Consider the following 16,012-nt stretch of genomic DNA (forward strand, 5'->3'; position numbering starts at 1 on the left):
CGATCCACTTTGATTTCCTGTCCTAAAAAAAGTGGGGCAATTTTTTCATACGTGTGTATCTCTATCTATCTATCATCTATATCTATCTATCTATTTATCTATATCTATATCTATATCTATATCTATATCTATATCTATATCTATATCTATATCTATATCTATCTATCTATCATCTATCTATCTATCTATCATCTATCTATCTATCTATCTATCTATATCTATCTATCTATCTATCATCATCTATCTATCATTTATATCTATCTATCTATATCTATATCTATCTATCTGTCTGTCTATCATCTATCATCACCTATCTATCATCTATCTATCATCTATCTATCATCTATCTATCTATCTATCTATCTATCTATCTATATCTATCTATCTATCTATCTATCATCATCTATCTATCATTTATATCTATCTATCTATATCTATATCTATCTATCTATCTATCTATCTATCTATCTGTCTGTCTGTCTGTCTGTCTGTCTGTCTATCATCTATCATCACCTATCTATCATCTATCTATCATCTATCTATCTATATCTATCTATCTATCTATCTATCTATCTATCTATCTATCTATCTATCTATCATCTATCTATCATCTGCCTGTCCCCAACCTACACTCCCTAAAGACCCTTTAATGTTGGTTTTTTCCAACACTCTCTGTCCTTTTCAACACTTAAAGAAACCAGGGGCTCCAAATCAGTCTAGATTTTCACCTGTCTCTCAACATGGAACATTGTCTCTTATTAAGTTCTTACCGCCACTGTCACGTGACTTGGCAGGAGAGGGATAACAGAGGGGCAATTGTTGTTTAATTACAACAGGGCCTGTATTATTCCGGCAACTCGCAGTCCCCTGGAGAGAAGGCCTATTTAATATAGCCCCAGGTATATAAATGATCTATAATGTTAAACCTCGCCGCGGCGAGCATTGTGACCTGCACAAACCTCATGAAAGGGCCGATTGAGAAAGCTTAAAGTGGGGTTGACGAAGAAAGTGGTCACATGGGCGAGGGGGGATAGCCAAGCAAGTATAAATCACTAAGCCCTAACCTTCTTTAAAGGCCATTTCCTCCTTCCCATCTCCTTTAGAGCAATATCCCTCAAGGTAAGTTGTGCACTTTTGGTTGGAAGGGGATCTTACGCGATGATGAGCGGATCTGAACTGGCACCTTGATCTTAAAGCAGTTGACTTGGAAGGATGAAAGCTCCAGTGGCCCTAAGGGGACAAGGCAGCCGTCCTCCGCATGCAGACTTGAATTAGTCCAGTTGAACCCAGTGAGATAACTTCTTCCAAAGAATTATGTGCAGGATTGCACTTTAGGGATGGCCAGATCTGTTGATTTCAGTTTCTTATTTTTCCAGTTGCTAGTTCTCCACATTTCACATTATTATTATTATTATTATTATTATTATTATTATTATTATTATTAAAAAGTCTTCATGGAAATCACCAGCATTTTTAGTACAAAATTCTCCTAATTTGCACATTTTTGTAAGACAATTTCCCTACATATCATGCATTTGGCATGGTATTTTCACTATATATGTATATGTACTGCTTTTGCATTTATTTGGCTGGAGATTCTGCATTTGGAGAAGTGAGAATTTCAAAGGGATAGTTGTGTTTCAGTTCGTGTATTAATTCGTAAGGTACCAGTTAGGTTGGTTTGCCTTTCAGTGTGACCTGAATCGAATTTCTCCTCCATCCCTGATTTGCATTGCACTTTACCTTTGAGGCAGACGGTGTGATTTAGATTCTAATCATGTGTGCAGCATGGTCCTATGTGTGATGAAAACTCAGAAGGAGGGTCAGGGATCCAAGCAAGGGTTGATGTGGAAGAAGGTGGTTGATGTCACAAAATTGTTTTGGGTTTTTTGAATTGGATGGGCCCTTGGAGTAGGGTTGCCATATTTCAGAAAGTGAAAATCCTTTCTGACAAAGTTGTTGAGCTTTTGAGCTACGTATTTCTTTTAGGAAATTCTTCGGAAATGGGCTGCTTTATGTCTGGATTTTCCCAGGCATTGCTTCCTACTGCTGTATTCCGTCTTTAGCAACCCTACCTTGGCGGTTCTTGAGGTAGCAATTGTAGATAAGAGATTTGCTGATCTCAAGAGGTCTGCTGAAATTTGAAATTCTGCCCCTGTGTGTCCCACCCACTATCTTTTTCCACACTAGTTGATTTTTTTTAAAAAAAAAATCTTTATGGTCTCCCCCCCCCCCCTTTTCATGAACAGAAAAGCTCTAGGTGCTTTTATTCTCTCCTTGTGTGAGCAATTATTTCCACAGACAAGCTGACTGTTGCATCACCGTTGCCAGTTCTTAGGCTCCTATGCTGGAAACACTTTCAGGGACTAATATTCTCTTTTGTCGTTGAATAGTGGAATGAACTGAGGAGACATAAATAATCTGATGGCTTTTCAATGGGGCAGCTATATTGTATTACCTTCAAAGGAAATATGCACGCCCGGTCTAACATTTTACTTAATTCACCAGGCAAGCTTCCTGAAAAGCAATGGTGGTTATTCTCCTGGTGAATATGTTGATGGTATTGCATAGTGGTGGTAAGTGGAAAATAATGTTCCTGTTTCTCAAGCTCTATTCATCATTTTGTATGGATGTTTTGCGTCCAGCATGTCTCAAGAACTGTTTACCCTATAGGCTCTTACAGCAGAATTTCCCAGCCTTGTATCCACAGATTTGGTCAGGTTGAATATTCCTTTATCCATGGACATTGGCCATGTTTAATGGGGATTATGGGAGCTGGAACATTTGGAATACCATTACAACATCTGGGGACTCGAGGTTAGGGAAGGCTGCTCTATAGTAAGAACTGATGATGATGATGATGATGATGATGATAAAACACATATAGGTACATACAACTCTGATCCTAAATCTCCACTAACTTGTGGGACATCTCTGGGAGAAGAAAGGGCTAAGGAGGAAAAATTACACAAATCTGGGGTGGAGTCCCTGAGACGGTTGGATGGTGCTTTGTACGTCACCTTTCTGCAACGCCTGCAGCCCAGCTGGTGCAAAATGTCTTGTTCTGCTTTCCTTTGGACCACATAAATGAGGCCGAGAGGGGGTTCTTGTCATTTGGGCAGCCCAGGGCCTCCATGAACACTGCCCAGGCTTGCATCCTGGGAAGGTCACTTCAGTACTGCTAAGACAGCTGTTAGACCTTTAAAGCCCTAAACGGCCTTGGCCCAGTATACCTGAAGGAGCGTCTCCACCCCCATTGTTCTGCCTGGACCCTGAGGTTCAGCTCCGAGGGCCTTCTGGCAGTTCCCTCACTGCGAGAAGCAAAGCTACAGGGAACCAGGCAGAGGGCCTTCTTGGTAGTGGTGCCCGCCCTGTGGAGCGCCCTCCCACATGTCAAAGAGATAAACAACTTCCTAACATTTAGAAGACAACTGACAACTTCAGGGAAGTTTTTAATGTGTGACATTTTTGTGTATTTTTAATCTTTGTTGGAAGCCACCCAGAGTGGCTGGGGAAACCCAGCCAGATGGGCGGGGTACAAATAAATTACTATTACTATTATTATTATTATTATTATTATTATTAACCCTGGAGGCTCACTCCATTGTCTCTTGAGGCAGGTGGATGCCAACAGGTGATGAACACATGACAAGGTTGCAGTCCTCTGCAGACGTATCCATAAGTAGGCCTAGATGAAGTCAGTAAAACCCACCTCTATCTGAGTAGAACACAAAGATCAAGCTGTCAGCCAAACAGTAAAATAAAATAATTGTGTATTAAACATAATTAGATTTTTTTTTTAAAAAATTGTCAGATCAATGCATCGGCTGCTGAGAGATGTATCATTTCCTTCTAACTTTTGGGAACAGCCCTATGTATTCCAATGGCCTGTGTATTTTCTGCTATACAGAAGTTGTGTAAGAGAAGAAGTCTCTGTTCACTTCAGTGGAGGGTTCAGTAGAGCGTCCCACCATGACAGTGAATGGCAAATTTCTCACAGCTATACGGAGCTGCTAAACCAAGTTAAAAGTCTACAGAAAATGTACTAAAATCCTACAAAAAACACAAGTGTAATTTTTTTCTTAAATTAAAGTGAATCAAACATTTTTGTAAATGTTGATTACGTTATAAATAATTCTTCCTCTGAGAAGATCCTTCCTACCTGTACTTTCTCACACCCATCCAAATTCCTGGGTAAGGTGATGTTTTACAGACTTATCCCCTCCCCCCCCCCCATTACAGTGAAGCTGGTTGGAGTAAGGCGAAAATTGAACCTGGAAATTTGATCTTAGTGTCGCTGATGTGCAGATAATTCCCACCGATTTCAGAAAGAACTGACTTTGAAGTCTCCGCAACAGATGGCTGGGGTTATTATTATCTGTCGGATACATATGCCTTCAGATCTTCATATGCAACCTGGTCCTGGGTACACAACACACTTACACATTTTAAGTTCATCTTGAATTTCATTTTGGTGAATCTTTAATATATAAACAGCAAAGGTAAATGCAGAAAGTCAGCCAAGAGATATAGAGGAGAGGAGAGCAAGTAAGAGTTGCATTTTGGATGTTGCAATGGAGACCAACAAATGAGTCGACGAAAATTGGCTTCAGGCACTCTACTGATTAATCTTTCTGTTTTAATTTGTGCTCCTTCTGAACGGAACTGGTGAGACAGGAGGTCAAGGATCAGAGACACCAGCAATTCCAATGGATCTTCCACACGCAGCAGAAAGAGACCTAAGTAAGAAGCTCTTGTTCTGTATCTGTCCAGGAGCAACAGAACCTCTGAATATGGGGCATTGCATGTCCACCTTGGCCACGTATTGCTGCCTAAACTGGCAATAGCTACTCCAGGTCTCAGGCAGGCTGTGATGGCTGGTGTCCAATGGGTAGGGCAGTTGCCAGGGAGACCAGCAGCAGGTGGCATCAATGACAGGCTGTGTGCAAGAAGGCAGGTAGGCATGGGCTCACTGAGGTTGCTGGGGCAGTGCCCCATTTTCTCTTAATGGACCAAGTTCCACTGCAGGCAGGGGTTTCTCCCAACCAAAGGCGGCCCAGCCAATTTCACCACCTGGGGCAAAATGGAAATTGGCACCTCCTACCCCTTTGCTGTGCTCCACTTCTTCTGGTCCTGCTGTTCCCTAGCTCTTGCTGAACTTAAAGGAGCCAGAGAGCTCCTCAAAGTCTAGCTGCTTGCCTCGCTTCTCCTCCAGGGGCAGGGAAGACGAGCGGCAATGTTTCACGCTGGAACGCCTCCATCTCAGCGATGGACGCAAAGGGCCAGGCGGGTCGAGTGCTGCCTCTTTCATTTCTGCCACCTGAGTGGCATGGGCCATGGGCCAGCTGTGTTTCCAGCTCTGTTGCCCTCTGGGATCTTCTTCCTCTGGGATGTAGGACTAGGGATACCGCAGGCATAAGACTGAACTTCTTGGACCATCTGCATGCAAAGTATGCACTGTCGCTAAACTATTGCCCCTTACCTGAAAGGGCCGAATTGTTTGCTTACAAGAGGTGAAGTTTAAGAATGGATTCAGACAACCAGTTTGTCCCAGTGAGAATTGCCTTCAGCAGTTTCCGAGGGATGGGGATTTAGTGCAACCTATGAGGGTGGCGCTGTGGTGTAAACCACTGAGCCTAGGGCTTGCCAATTGGAAGGTCGGTGGTTCAAATCCCCACGACAGGGTGAGCTCCTGTTGTTCGGTCCCAGCTCCTGCCAACCTAGCAGTTCGAAAGCATGACAGTGCAAGTAGATAAATAGGTACAGCTCCAGCGGGAAGGTATACAGTGTTTCCGTGCACTGCTCTGGTTTCACCAGAAGCGGCTTAGTCATGCTGGCCACATGACCTCGAAAAACTGTCTGTGGACAAACGTCAGCTACCTTGGCCAGTAAAACGAGATGAGCGCCGCAACCCCAGAATCATCTGGGACTGGACTTAACTATCAGGGGTCCTTTACCTTTACCTTTTTATGCAGACTTAGCTCTTGCTGAAGTGCACTGTTTCATATTGCAGTAGAGGGCATCACATGCCTATGTTACCCAGGGTAGCCTTCTTCTTGACACTCTTGGTTTCTGCAGGCATGGAGCTTATGTTTCATGACAAGAGTAATTAAACATGTGATCCCCACAACAGGCGGAGTGGGCAGGCTAGAAAAAGACATATGTTGTCATTCTTCTGCCTGTGCCAATTGACTCTAGATCAGCTAGGAGGGTCCAATGAACAATGCTATGGGCTCTGATGCTTTTCAGATCAGCTGCAAAAATGCATCATTCCCAAATGGTTGCTGTTAAACCCATCGACTGGAGCTGCAGCCGTGCTGCATATCCACACTACAGATGAGAATATTACCTGTAGCGGGGAATAATGAACAATAATCATAGCCTGAGCAGGGGTTGGGTGGCAGAGGTTTCCCAGAAGTCCATCAGATGTTAGCTGGCTTTGTCATAATAAAGATTTTCAAAATTTCCTTCCTGTGGCGGTCCCACCCATTAAGAGCCAAACCAGTTTCAAACTGTACAGCCTCGCTGCCTTGGGTTGGATTTGTTGGTCACTCTAAAGTGTGACAGAATACTGGGAGAGTGCTATGGAATGTTGGGAAACGGTTCGTTTTTTGTTTTTGATTTTGATTATCCCACAATTTAGTTTGTAGATGAATTGAAATAGATGAGAGGTGGGCATATATAACCTTTAACATTTTAAAACTATTTACATTCAGATAACATTACTTTCTTCAACGGGGTCTTTGCAAACGTGGAAGGTGTTGCGTTGTTTTTTGGTAAGTGAACATCGTTCTTTTTAAAATCAGGCTCGTTTTAAGGGGAAAACACTTCCTGATACTTAAATATCTGCATTTTTGGTTTGTGTTCATGACTTTGAATTGTGAACATCTCTGAATGTGCCTAGGTGCATAATCCAGAACAAAAAAGTGGTGCTGTGTATCAGGAATGTACAAGAGAGAACTGCAATGGAATGCTGCAGCGCGACAGGCTGTGTTTCAGAATTCCAGTCTTCCATTCCTCTTCCATTCCCTTACCCCTTGGTCCTGTATACCTGAAGGAGTGTCTCCACCCCCATCGTTCAGCCCGGACACTGAGATCCAGCACCGAGGGCCTTCTGGCGGCTCCCTCCCTGTGAGAAATTTGGTTACAGGGAACCAGACAGAGGGCCTTCTCGGTAGTGGTGCCCGCCCTGTGGAATGCCCTCCAATCAGATGTGAAGGAAATAAACAGCTATCTTATCTTTAAAAGACATCTGAAAGCAGCCCTGTTTAGGGAAGTTTTTAATGTTTGATGTTTTATCGTGTTTTTAATATTCTGTTGGGAGCCGCCCAGAGTGGCTGGGGAAACTCAGATGGATGGGTGGGGTATAAATAAATTATTATTATTATTGTTGTTGTTGTTGTTGTTGTTGTTGTTGTTGTTGTTATTATTATTATTATTATTATTATTATTATTTCCTACTTGCCCACACAACAGTCAGCATTCCTTGCCCACTGACCCCTTTCCATCCTCATTGGGCTGTTTTTATCCTTCACCCTTAAGAGATTTTTCTAAAGGTTTTTTTTCCACTCCCCCCCCCCAAGCATGCTGATATCTCCCTCTTCTGTATGGGTGATAGAGCTTTGGCTACTGAAGCAATGCCACTCACAGCCTGGACACTGGACACGCTTTGATTCTATCACATGCAGAGATGGAGAATAATGACCTATGCTCAGGCCAATTAGAAAGAAACAAGCCAGGAACAGTGAATCATACAGAAACACATGAGGACACCTCCCGTGAGGATAAGTGTTGGTGTTGACCTTTAAAGCCCTAAATGGCCTCAGCCCAGTATACCTGAAGGAGCGTCTCCACCCCCATCGTCCAGCCCGGACACTGAGGTCCAGTGCCAAGGGCCTTCTGGTGGTTCCCTCAATGCGAGAAGTAAGGTTACAGGGAACCAGGCAGAGGGCTTTCTCGGTAGCGGCACCCACCCTGTGGAACGCTCTTCCATCAGATGTCAAGGAAATAAACAACTATCTGACTTTTAGAAGACATCTGAAGGCAGCCCTGTTCAGGGAAGTTTTTAATGTGTGACATTTTAATGTATTTTTAATCTTTGTTGGAAGCCGCCCAGAGTGGCTGGGGAAACCCAGCCAGATGGGCGGGATACAAATTATTATTATTATTATTATTATTATTATTATTATTATTATTATTATCATCATCATCATTGGTTTGGATCATGTACCAGAAGTTCCTAGCTGCAATATTATATGCAGTTTCCTGGGAGTAAGCTCCACTGAATGCAATGGGACTTACTTCTGAGTAGACGTGTGTAGAATTACACTGTTAAATCCGCACTTTAGTCCTTCCTCTATGCCAGGAAGTCCTCTCTAGGAAGAACATAATTAGACCATTGAGCCATCTAGCTCAGCTAGAGCAAACTCAGCATTTTGGCTAATCTACTTTATTTACATATAAAAACACATGGAGCACTGCAACATGGCTCCCTCTCTCTCTAGCATGAGACAGCAAAGAGAGAAAGAACAAAGGACAATAGTCCCACTTCACAGAACACAGTAACACAAACATCCTGTTTCCGTCACTTCCCACTCTGTGGAGTCAAAACATATACCGTCATGTGATAGACAACAATCCCATGACTGCAATCACGGAGCAGGAATTCTAACAAGGAGAACATAGGAATCTGCATTAAACAGAATCAGACCACTGGTTCATCTAGCTTTGTGCGGTCTATACCAATTGGTGGTAGCGCGCCAGGGTTTCAGGCAGGGCTGTCTCCCAGCAGATGCTCTATTACTGAGCTACAACCCTTTCTCCAAAGGGTTGGTCTCCTTGAGGTGTATGTGTGTTTGTTTCTGAGCATTCTCTGGAAAACCTCCAAAATAACAATTTATGAGATGAGCCGGTTGACTCACTACAAACAAACTTCAGACTCTGAATTCGCATTATGGTTGTCCCTGCAGATTGTTTGGGTTCTCAGTTCACCTGGCTCCAGTCCATCTTTACCAGCTTCCCTGCACTGCTCAACTTTGTGAGCAAAATGAGGTGTGTGACCGGCATTTGCCCAAGAGATTTTGAAGACTACGGCTGCACCTGCCGATTCGAAATGGAGGGTCTACCTGCAGATGAGTTTGATGGGTAAGTCTGTAATATTCGTGACGACATTCCCATTTTGCAGAGGTTTTGTGAGGGACGCCTGTCCGTCTCTGGTTGCTTGCTGTAACAGTGGCCTGTCCTGTAAGACTATTGAGTCAAAGAATCATAGAATTTGAAGGGACCCTGAGGGTCATCAAGTCCAACCCCCTGCAATGCAGGAATCTCAGCTAAAGCATCCTTTACAGATGGCCACCCAACCTCTGCTTAAAAACCACCAAGGAATGAGGGTCCACCACTTCTTGAGGGAGACTGTCTAGTAAGAACACACTAATTCTGACTTTGTTGACTGCCTGGGACTGTAAAAACAAGAGGCTGCCATGCATTATAGCCTGGTTCACATGTCACCTTAAATCTAGGGTGGATAACCTTTGGCCCAAAGGCTTAAGTCCAACAGTAGTCCGAATTGTTGGAAAAATGCCCAGGAAGGCTGCCAACTTCCCAAGTCTTTGGAGTGTCTCTCCGGTGGTCCTCTCTGGCTATAAATCTCCTTCATTCCAGAGAGACTGGTGATAGGCGACCCATCTCTCCTAAAAAGACATGCCAGACTTCTGTCATATCATAGCAGAAGAAAGACTCAATCGTAGTTCTGAACTACTTTATTTACAGTCTATATACAGAGGCGCCAACAGTACGTCTGTGCTCTCTGAACACCGGTACAGAACTGCGACACACACAAAAGTGAAACTAAACTTCCAACAGTACTTAGCAGGAAGAGATAATACAGAATTTCTTTCTCACGCTCTCTCAGACACTCACATGAGGTATACAATCATAGTACTGTACCACTCGCTGGAGCAGCTCGGATAGATAAAAATCCTAACACGAATTTGGGCTGAAATGCTTTCTGGACTATAGATCTATAGGCACACTTTACCCTAGCAGCCCATGAAGTGGATTGGGCACCTGGTAGGACTAGGTCCCTCAAGACCAAGGTTCAAATTCCCTCCCACCCATGAAACTCACTGAGTTACCTTGGGCTAGTCACAGTCCCTTGGGCTGGCCTACCTCACAGGGTTGTTTTATTAGGACAAAATGGGGGAGAGGAGAACCGTATGTCCCACCTTGAGATCGTTTGAGGAAAGGTGGGACATGAATGTAATAAGAATGTTCAAAATAAATAAATAAAATTAGCGTTTTAGTGCACTTTTGGGGGGAGGAGTGACTAGAGAGTCGCACCACGGAATTCAGATAAGTGTGAATGCTGAAGTGTTAAAGTTCACGTCTTTTTTCGGGAAGTGAAAATTAGGTATTAAAATGCAAACTAATCAGATTAAGTGGCTAAGCCAAGAATCACATTCTGAATAGCCTTATATTAATTATTTGATTGTTACACCACCAACACCTGCATGCCAAACAAGCTGCTGTTTTGAGCATCGCAAGTGTTACGAAGAAGCAACAGAAGAAGAATGTGTGTGGGACCCTGCAAAGATTTCGACGGATGTCAGCTGCCTCACCAAAAACATCACCTGCGGTAAGATTGAGGGCTTTGTAATAAATGCTATGAATGCTTCGTACCCGTTCCCACTCCTCTCCCAAGGTTCCTTTGCCTTCAGATGAATAGGCCTCTAAGACACACCTATTCTGGCTTGTTTTTTGTCTGGTGGGCTAGATGTTATGAACAGTGGCGGGCAACTTCTAAGAACTGTTCAGCATTACAGTAAGCCTGCAACTTACGCAGCGGCTATATTTTGGGGATTGCCCCTAAAGCGAAAATCACATCTAGTCCAAACCCACTGCTCAATGGTGAGTGAGATTGCCAAAGTATTTGTCCTGAAATATTATTTCTAATTATTATTAGCCACATTTGTTGTTGTTGTTGTTTAGTTGTTTAGTTGAGTCCGACTCTTCGTGACCCCATGGACCAGAGCGCGCCAGGCATTCCTGTCTTCCACTGCCTCCCACAGTTTGGTCAAACTCATGCTGGTAGCTTTGAGAACACTATCCAACCATCTCGTCCTCTGTCGTCCCCTTCTCCTTGTGCCCTCCATCTTTCCCAACTTCAGGGTTTTTTCCAGGGAGTCTTCTCTTCCCATGAGGTGGCCAAAGTATTGGAGCCTCAGCTTCAGGATCTGTCCTTCCAGTGAGCACTCGGGGCTGATTTCCTTCAGAATGGATAGGTTTGATCTTCTTGCAGTCCGTGGGACTCTCAAGAGTCTCCTCCAACACCATACTTCAAAAGCATCAATTCTTCTGCGATCAGCCTTCTTTATGGTCCAGCTCTCACTTCCATACATCACTACTGGGAAAACCATTATGGTGCTGGAGAAGACTGCAAGAAGATCAAACCTATCCATTCTGAAGGAAATCAACATTGGGGTTTTCACTATACTACATGTTTTAGTTTAGATTTAGATTCTTCTTCTTCTTTAAAAATGTTGCTTATTCCATTTCCAGGTGGCATTTTATCTACTGGCAGATTATTATATTTTCAGAGGTGCAGCTGATTTTTGCATGTATTGTTTCCTGAAGAGAATCCTGTCCAAATCAGTAATTGGAAAGAAGAGAATTTCATATCAGCACGAGTTTTCCAGTGTATTAGAACCATCTCTCACTGTGAACTGTTCTCAGTCTTGAACTCGTTCCATGCCGGTTGAATAGTGTGGGAGGCACAATATACACTCTCAGCTACAAAACGAAATGCATTTCTCCAGGTCAAAACCTTATAGAGAGAAGGCAGATTGTGGAAACAGATACCTCAATAGTACTTTGTATGTTGATCTCTCCAACCCCCCTCCATTTCGGTTTTCTTTCGTCTCCAGAGTCTGACGATGCCTGTGAACGCCTTCTCTGCAACTGTGACAAGGCAGCTATTGAATGCTTTCTGCATTCCCACATTAACTCTTCCTTGAACAGCATGGATGTTTCACTCTGTCCCTCTCTGGTTACAGGTGAGAATATAAAAGAGAAACTCTGAGATCTTGTTCCGTTGGTGGTCTGTAGACGTCCCTGTTCCCTGATTTGAATTTTAATGAACTGTGTTCTTGCAAAGTTAATTTGTTGCTACTGGCTATTATGTCACACGTCAGCGAATTTTTTGTGTGTCTGGGTTTGGGTCTCAGTGAGTGAAAAGTACAAGCCAATGGTTTTAAGCCTGCTTTCCAGGGAATTAGGCTTATCGAAGGTTCCTCAGTGAGAAGATCTTGCTAGAGATGGACAAGCATGCCAAAGAAGACCGGTTTGCCTCTCATGCCCAATCTTCTGTGTTACTGTCCACAACACTGATGAATGCTTGCAATACTGTCAGGAGGATAAAGGTAAAGGTAAAGGGACCCCTGACCATTAGGTCCAGTTGTGGCCGACTCTGGGGTTGCAGTGCTCGTCTCGCTTTCTTGGCCGAGGGAACCGGCGCACAGCTTCTGGGTCATGTGGCCAGCATGACTAAGCCGCTTCTGGCGAACCAGAGCAGCGCACGGAAACACCGTTTACCTTCCCGCTGGAGTGGTACCTATTTATCTACTTGCACTTTTGATGTACTTTTGAACTGCTAGGTTGGCAGGAGCAGGGACCAAGCAACAGGAGCTCACCCTGTTGTGGGAATTCGAACCGCCGACCTTCTGATCGGCAAGCAATAGGCTCTGTGGTTTAACCCACAGCGCCACCTGCGTCCCAACAGGAGGATAGAAAACAATAAAGTTGTTTCTGCAAGCCACCAAATTGGGCAGAGCTCCTATAAGTTCAATGAAATGCAAACTGCAACAGACTGGGTTTGAGCTACGATAACACAATCAAAAGACAAATAGATGCAGAACAGCAAACTCCATCTCGAGCACGTGTGCTTTGTAAGTGTGTCAGGATATATGTGGGGCTCTGGACTGGACTGTCAATCAAGTTTAAAAAGCAGAACAAATTTCTGTACGTACTTCATGCATTGAGAAGCGTTGCTCGCCCTTCCTTTTCATCCCTCCTTTCCTCTTTAGCATGCACACTGTCCATTTTTCATATGCCTGGACATTTTGTTATTTCTATTTTTTACAAAAATGAATCACAGAACACCTGCTCCCTCTTCTTTACAGAAACAGTCAGCGAGAGAAGTCAGACGACGCTTCATGCTGCAGGTATGCTATGTGTATCCTACACTGTCTCTCCCAGAGCCCAAAGTGAGGCAGGAGTCTACAAGCGACAGGTAACAGAAAAAAGACTCCCTCAGGTGAATAGGCCCAGATGGAGTCTCTGCAAATATGTTCATCCCTTCCAGTAAGAAGCTATTTTTCTTTCTTTCCATAGAGTTTCAGAACCAGAGGGCTGAAGATACTCAGCTGACAGATACATCTCTTGCAGAGGGTAGGTTTGACAGTGTTCTTGTTTAGTTTAGCTGGGATCAAAAATGAAACTTTGCACCAAGATAGGGTAAATTTTGCAAAAGGGTTTTTTGTGATTCTAACATATTTTGACTAATTTCTCCTGCTCCCACAGAAGAGTATGAATGCAGCATAAAATGCTAGTGGTTGACATTGATCCACACATTATATATTCCCATTCTGCTAGGCTGCAAGCCTCTTCTCTTTGCTGGGGTGCAGTGATGACCATTGGGATTGGTAGGGTGGAAGGCAAGGAGGACCAACAGTAGGTGGAGCTATAGCCATTGGCAGGCAGAGCCAATGCACTCTATTGTCTCCAGTCCAGTGTCGGATTTACGTACAAGCTAAACAAGCTATAGCTTAGGGCCCCATGCTTTTGGAGGCCCCCAAAAAATGTAAAGGGGAAAAAACACACACCTGGATGTACATTTCCAAAATATAAGATAAAAAACAAATAAAATAAAACCTACATACAACAACAGTGTTTTGTAAATTGCATTTCTAAAGTAACTTCTGTTATTGCCAAATGCCAATGTGTTTGCATTATTAAGTTTGTTATAAATAAAAAAGCATTTTAAGTTAGAGCTTAATAATTATTTCACTATTAATATACTTCTTAATTGTACTTCACTATTACAGTGGTACCTCGGGTTAAGAACTTAATTCATTCTGGAAGTCCATTCTTAATCTGAAACTGTTCTTAACCTGAGGTACCACTTTAGCTAATGGGGCCTCCTACCATGCCACGATTTCTGTTCTCATCCTGAAGCAAAGTTCTTATCCCAAGGTAATATTTCTGGGTTAGCGGAGTCTGTAACCTGAAGCATCTGTAACCTGAAGCACCTGTAACCCGAGGTACCACTGTAATATACTTCTTAATTTCAGTTCAACAATTATGTGCAAATGGCTTTAGATACAAATAAGTCCATAAATTACCATATAGCAGGGGTCAGCAAACTTTTGCAGAGGGGGGGCCGGTCCACTGTCCCTCAGACCTTGTGGGGGGCTGGACTATATTTTGAAGAGAGAGAAAAAATGAACGAATTCCTATGCCCCACAAATAACCCAGAGATGCATTTTAAATAAAAGGACACATTCTACTCATGTAAAAACACGCTGATTCCTGGACCATCCGTGGGCTTTAGTATGCCTAAGGTAAAGGTAAAAGGACCCCTGACCTCTGGGGTTGTGGCGCTTATCTCGCTTTATTGGCTGAGGGAGCTGGCGTACAGCTTCCGGGCGTCATGTGGCCAGCATGACTAAGCCGCTTCTGGCGAACCAGAGCAGCGCACGGAAACGCTGTTTACCTTCCCACCGGAGCGGTACCTATTTATCTCCTTGCACTTTGAAGTGCTTTTGAACTGCCTACCCATGCCATTTAGCAAATATACATTACAAAAAAAAGCGACAATTTGTTGTTGACAAAGAACAACTGAACATATAAAGGTCCCCGTTACCTTCAGTAGCTTAGGGCCCCATTAAACCTAAATCCAGCCCTGATTGTCTCCATCCTCCTCCTTGCTAAGTCCTACGAGAGAGAACACTAGTGGGAAGAAAGCTGGCAAGCCGTGCCAGCCCTTGAACTGTTTATAAGTAAGAAGGCAGGCATGGGGGCCAACTAAGGGCCAGCAGAGGTCTATGGGGCAGTACTTCATCACTTTTGGTTTTTTTGTTGTTGAATATTTTTATTAGGAATTTCAACATAACAATTTATCAAAAATACATCATCCTCATTTCCCCACCCATTTTCCCCTCCCCCCTCCCCCCAAAAGAAAACCCCCTCCCCCCCCAGACTTCCCTCAGCTCCTCTCTCTGGTTTTTCAGCACATGTTATTCTCTGCATATTATAAAATTGTAAAGATCCTTAATTTATAGACAGATAATATCTATGTTGTCGTTGTTTAGTCGTTTAGTCGTGTCCGACTCTTTGTGACCCCCTGGACCAGAGCACGCCAGGCACTCCTGTCTTCCACTGCCTCCCACAGTTTGGTCAAACTCATGTTTGTAGCTTCGAGAACACTGTCCAACCATCTCGTCCTCTGTCTTCCCCTTCTCCATGTGCCCTCCATCTCTCCCAACATCAGGGTCTTTTCCAGGGGGATCTTCTCTTCTCATGAGGTGGCCAAAGTCTTGGAGCCTCAGGATAATATCTATATATTACCAATAAAAAGTTTGTGTATGTTTACTCAAAACCTGCCAAGGAGTCCAATTCATTTTGTTGTTTCTTTAAGTACTTTGTGAAAGGTTCCCATTCTTCTTTAAAAGCCACAGTTGCCCTTATCGCGTAGTTTGTGTGTCAATTCCGCCAATTCCGCATAGTACTTCATCTGTTCTAAATGACCAGCCTTTGCTGTTCAGGTTAGCCTCTTCGGGGAGACTGCCGAGACAAACTGGAACAGGATCACAAGATGGCAATAACAATAGCCAGTGGGGTGTTCAACAAGTCCTGTTGAGCAAAGCTTCGAGGAAATAGGTCTATTTTTCCTGTAGAAAAGATGAGCAAGGCATAGGGGGCATGATAGAACTTTTCAAATACCTGAAGATCTGCCAGG

The 16,012-nt window shown here is 43.5% G+C and overlaps 1 protein-coding gene across 2 annotated transcripts in view; it reads left to right on the top strand.

The window, feature by feature from the left end:
- The first annotated feature begins 905 nt into the window (after positions 1 to 905).
- OC90 (otoconin 90) overlaps positions 906 to 16,012 on the top strand; it is a 28,756-nt gene continuing 13,649 nt past the window's right edge. Inside the window, exons 1-9 of one of the 2 annotated variants that reach the window (XM_083749201.1) lie at positions 906 to 1,119; positions 2,509 to 2,576; positions 4,678 to 4,743; positions 6,717 to 6,776; positions 8,970 to 9,144; positions 10,521 to 10,633; positions 11,922 to 12,050; positions 13,176 to 13,217; positions 13,387 to 13,443. In XM_083749201.1, the coding sequence (XP_083605327.1) occupies positions 2,528 to 2,576; positions 4,678 to 4,743; positions 6,717 to 6,776; positions 8,970 to 9,144; positions 10,521 to 10,633; positions 11,922 to 12,050; positions 13,176 to 13,217; positions 13,387 to 13,443 (691 nt within the window). In that variant the 5' untranslated portion in view covers positions 906 to 1,119; positions 2,509 to 2,527. The remainder of the gene's footprint in view (positions 1,120 to 2,508; positions 2,577 to 4,677; positions 4,744 to 6,716; positions 6,777 to 8,969; positions 9,145 to 10,520; positions 10,634 to 11,921; positions 12,051 to 13,175; positions 13,218 to 13,386; positions 13,444 to 16,012) is intronic. The other variant, XM_083749202.1, reaches the window with a different exon arrangement.

This window comes from Podarcis gaigeae, assembly GCF_964106915.1.
Source record: "Podarcis gaigeae genome assembly, chromosome: 7".
Classification (NCBI taxonomy): Eukaryota; Metazoa; Chordata; class Lepidosauria; order Squamata; family Lacertidae; genus Podarcis; species Podarcis gaigeae.